The sequence below is a fragment of the Montipora capricornis genome, chromosome 14 (genome assembly GCF_036669925.1).
Source record: "Montipora capricornis isolate CH-2021 chromosome 14, ASM3666992v2, whole genome shotgun sequence".
In the NCBI taxonomy this organism is placed as follows: Eukaryota; Metazoa; Cnidaria; class Anthozoa; order Scleractinia; family Acroporidae; genus Montipora; species Montipora capricornis.
In genome coordinates this window covers 39,377,086-39,382,085 of record NC_090896.1, presented here as the reverse complement: position 1 = coordinate 39,382,085, position 5,000 = coordinate 39,377,086, and the positions used below count along the sequence as shown (strand labels likewise).

Below are 5,000 nucleotides of genomic sequence, written 5' to 3'. Positions count from 1 at the left end.
TTTGCTGGGGATGCTCAGTCTCGAGGGCTCAGAAAACCTGGTTGTGGTCATTGTTATTTAAGGGTTTTCCCGATCCAAATGTCAGCCTGAGATAGTAGCGCAGATCGTATTTGTTTCACTCTCATTAAGCAAACGTGCTGTTTGGCAGGACATTTCTTTACTACTCCGTGGATCGACTAAAAGGGGCTTTCAAGGATTTTAATCCACCCACAAAAAGAATGCTCTTGTACTTCAAAAATTTCTCAGAGTTAATGGAGGACATACAGAAGGCTGATAATGGAAGCAGAGCTTATTTCCAGGTATATAGTCTATATAGTGCATGTAAGAGGGCATAGGGGTATCCAATCCTAAAAATCCCCTTAGCGCCTCACAGATGCGACAAATTGTTAAAGGGAACCTCCAATCTTACTACAGGATAAGTTTGAATCGTAGGAAACAATGTTTGCAAACAAAATTGTGGGCAATTTTTTTTCCAAAAAAGGTGTTTGTATCAGTAAAATTGAATTTTAGACGTGTTACGACGGGTTGCCCTATTGTTCTGACACAAACAGCTGTTGTATAATAACAATGGGGCAAACACGTCACAATTATTCAAGATGGCGGTGCCTGCGAAATTACTGAGTTCCTGACTGCCTCCTCTTCAAAGCGAGTCTAAATGCGAGGGTTTTGTAAAGGTAATTAGTTTTTCTTTACACATTACACATTTGCACACAGACTTCAAGTTTTTCGTAGGGAAATAGATAACTTTAATTTGTTAGCCGGTATTTCTATAACGTCGGCTTTAATTTGCTGCAAGTTAATTCAATGTTGAACGTCCGTTCCGTGCGGGTTGCAAAAGCCACTTTGTCATCAAGTCACGTTACGTTCTTTGTTCATCAGTCTCTCCTATACCTTCATGATGGGATAAGTGCGTCCATGAAAGAAGATATCGATTCTTTTAACTACACTTGGTTGCTCCAACTCGTGAGGCGATTTGACTGGGGCGAAGATCTTACTAACATGTTATTCGTCGGAATGCCAGATGTTGTTACGCCGGCGCACTTTGACATCTTGGAAAATCTTTATGTTCAGGTCAGTTTTTATCAAATTGGTCTCTTTACCGGTTACTGAGGTCTTTATAACTCGAGCCCTGGTCGCTTGAAGAGTGAATGGCGTTATCCGCTGAATAAACTCATTACCATCACATGACTACATTGGTCCATCTGTAGCGTCCGTAGTTACTGGGTATTCATACAAAAAAGGCGGGAATATTGACGTCGTTGCTCAATATTACCACTCGTGTTAGTCGTTATTGATATAACAATTTCTGTTATGGTGGAACAATTACCGAGTCTCAAAATCTTGCCAAGTAAATTGACCACACGACATCATTTCTTGCTTTTCTCTCAGATTTTCTCGACACCTTCAAACTAAACTATCTTTGTTCATCTTCATCTTTTTGCAGATCTATGGCAAGAAAAGGATAATATTGTTTAGTCCAGATTGTTTTCGATCCTTGTATCCTTACCCAGTGGGTCATCCACATGACAGACAGACGCAGGTGAGTATTTTAAGGTAAGACAAAGTCGGTAACTTTTAGCATTCAGTCTTTTCTGTACTATCGTAAATTCAACTTATGCACGTCACAGGGTACGTTGAAGTGTTGGTGTTGCTCTTGCTTTAGGTGGAATATAAGTGCTTTTAATAACGTTACAACGAAGCCATAGCCCAATGAACTTAGCTCGTCTACTCAAATCGTGTCCCCATATTGGAATGCACACATTATTTGTCTCTCTCTCTGTTTTTGATCTGATGCCTGTTAAGGGTCTGAGGAAAATTGGTAGCCCTCAAACCTTGAACTATCATTATTATTATCATGATCATCATTATCATCATCATCATCATCATTATCATCATCATCACCATCATCATGTCATGGTCAATCATCAACACCTATTCATTATCCATCACTAATCCGTTATCAATTATCCACTTCTCATCTTTATTGTATAATTATAACCGGAGTCCTGATAAGTTAATTTAAGCGCTAGGAAATTATTCCACCTTACCTCAATGTGCTCAGACATCAGCGTAGAATAATGAAAAACAAAACTAAAGGTGGCTCTAACACCCAATTGATTCTTCGCTGTATTCATTGACGTCTATTTGGTCGTTGATTCTTGAGAACGTCGTACGCGTCGAAATTTACCTTACCAAACTGCTGATCCTATTTGTCTCTTGACGGAACAGGTGTTAGTCAAGTGTGGTTTCCATCGATGGATGAACTGAAAAGCACTCGCATTACCGGATGTGAGCTCGCGGCTGATTCTTCCGCATAAGTCGACTATAAGCCATATAACAATCAACTTATTAACCTCGTACGATCGGTCTTTACAGGAAAATCTCAAACCTTAACCTCGCTATTTGTCTTTTAATACAGCAAGGCCTCAGTTTGAGATTTACCAGAGTCTCATTGTGAGATCCTCTTTGAGAAGTTCTTTCCTTGACTAACCGGTCCTATGCGTACTCGGCATTGCTTTTTACATGAACTTTGATAAGTGTCGACCAATACAGGAGACTTGCGTCTTTGTCTAGCTTCCTCAGCATGTTCAATCCCGGTATCTTCATATGCTTTGGCTCCTGCATACACAGCTGATCACAAGTAACTGTGTCTTCTCGGCTCGCGCTTCCCAATTCTCAGTATCGATCGATAGTTCTTGCGAGATTCTTGCAAAGTTCTCTCGGAATAAGTTCTCATCCTCGTCCAACCTCGTTTCCAGGACCTCTCCCTTGGTTCAGTAGGGCAACGGAGAGCTCCTGGGAACGAGGTTGCATCATCGTCTACACCCTTCTCAGTATTATCATTATCGTTTGGCGTCATTGTTTCATGATTACGTATGATCACTTTTTTTTTCATGATACAGGTCGACTTTGAAAAGCCAGACCTGAATAGGTTTCCTCGGTTCAGTGAAATCAGAGGTATGGAGGTAGCCCTTGAACCAGACGAGGTGCTTTATATTCCAACGTACTGGTGGCACTATATTGAAAGCGAAAGTCAAAGGTAAGTAAAACAGAAAAGAAGATCCCGAGTTCATCCCTTAAGAAATGTTAATGTTAATATATTTTCTGATGAAATAGAGACTGAAAAACGGACTGAAAACTCAGGGTCCTAAATATACTACGATTCTCAGTTGAGTATGACACTAGGGAAGTTTGGTGACAAAGTTTCATCGTTAAAGTTACCATGTTGTCAAGGGCAGCTTGCTTCGTTTCCAAGGATAACTTTTCGGGGTTTGACGTCATTTAACTGGTAACGGTCGCCAGTTTGAATTTAACCGTTACCATTTGTTGATTTTGGCAGGCTCACCCCTCGTGACGTCAAGTCCCTAAAAGTTATTCTTGGAAACGAAGGAGTTGCCCTTGACAACATAGTAACTCTAACGCTGAAACTTTGTCACCAAACTTCCCTAGTGTCATACTCAACTGAGAATCGTAGTACTAGGGCTAGGAGATTCCTCCCTTGGATTGTGATTCTTCATTTTCGCCCGTTGCCAGGCAACTAGTTTCCGATCCTTTCCAAGGAGACTGGAGATAGCAGACCTGAGACGTCAAAAGCAGAACGAAATTCTTCCAGGGCCTGAAACTGCTTCTGAGATGCGTTGTATTTGGTTGCAATGATGCAAAAGAACAAAGTGCCCTGCGTCCTGTAATGACGTCACTGGCTTGCTATTCCCAGTCTCCTGACTAGCTCGGTTTTGTAACCCTACCGGAAGTGAAAATTCCGATTTTTAAAAAGCAGAAAGACATAGAATAAAATCGTTGTGGATTTTCTTCTTGATTGTTTTTTTCTGTCAGAAAAACATGATGTTTCATTTGAGTAACCAAAGAAAAATCTGTCACATACACTTTAAGCACGCGACGACGGCAACCGGAAGTTACCTGCTTTCCTTTTTAACTTGAATGTCTTGACAGTACCACTTTTATACTGCTGAGAATCTTCTCACTATTAGAGACGATTAGCTTAAAAATCTGGGAAAGACGAGACCACTGTCTTGGCGTGCGAAATGTTCACTTCCAGTGTCTGTCCTTGTTTCAAAAACGTCGCGTGCATTAATGCCCGTTAATTAATTAACACGTATTCTATTTCAGCAACACAATATCAGTCAACTTTTGGTTTGATCCAAAGAATGATACCAGGGTCAATGAAGACAGCCTTTACTCTTCTAACACCTCAGGCGTTGAACTAGAAGAAGAAGCAAACAAAAACGAAACAGATGACAGCACTGAAGAGCAAAGCAAAAGCTCTGTTTCTTCAGAGGTGGAAAATGAAGGAAGAAATGAAAATTTTCATCCGGGAATCGATGAAAAACACACAGAAGAAGAAATTAAAGAAGAGGAAATGAAAGACGAGGAAATGTCAGAAGAAGATGACGAAGAAGATGATGAAGAAGAAGATGATGATGAAGAAGATGATGAAGAAGATGATGAACAAGAAAAAACGTTGACAGCAGCGCAATACTTGGCGCTTTTGAGAGACACAGAAGTGTCGTTGTTCAAAGCCACGTTTAGCCACGAAAAAGTGAGTAAGATTTTGAGCTATGGCGGAACTTATTAATTAAGGGACGCCGTATTACATTTGACTGTTCCGCATTCAATAACAGTAAAAAGCCAGAAGCTTCGGCTGTCTCGGGGAAGGTCGCGCCCAGTGTGGGCGGCACTATTAACTGATCAAAGAATTACTTATAGCTTTACTCCTAAAGTTTTCGATTAATCTCTAGAGCCCCGAGTTTCAATTAATTGTATTGAATTGACTGTCGAATATGAGCCAGTGGTCTTAACTCAATATGAAAAAAAAACTCACTTTGGAAATGGATACCACCGCTTGTTGGTAGCGGTCTGTTTATGCGCTTATGCACTAGTCATTTGTTTCCCCCACCCCCCCGACCCCCGGGGATATTGGGGACATATGGGGAAATTACTAGGGCAATTACGCGAGATTAAGGTAAAGTCACTGCTCACGA

At 40.8% G+C, this 5,000-nt stretch overlaps 1 protein-coding gene across 5 annotated transcripts in view; it reads left to right on the top strand.

Annotated features, from left to right (window-relative positions):
- Positions 1-5,000, top strand: part of LOC138033796 (hypoxia-inducible factor 1-alpha inhibitor-like) — a 19,506-nt gene that overhangs the window by 11,373 nt on the left and 3,133 nt on the right. For all 5 annotated transcript variants that reach the window (XM_068881625.1, XM_068881623.1, XM_068881621.1 and 2 more), the window contains 5 exons: positions 149-299; positions 880-1,071; positions 1,445-1,540; positions 2,904-3,040; positions 4,129-4,558. In XM_068881625.1, the coding sequence (XP_068737726.1) occupies positions 149-299; positions 880-1,071; positions 1,445-1,540; positions 2,904-3,040; positions 4,129-4,558 (1,006 nt within the window). The remainder of the gene's footprint in view (positions 1-148; positions 300-879; positions 1,072-1,444; positions 1,541-2,903; positions 3,041-4,128; positions 4,559-5,000) is intronic.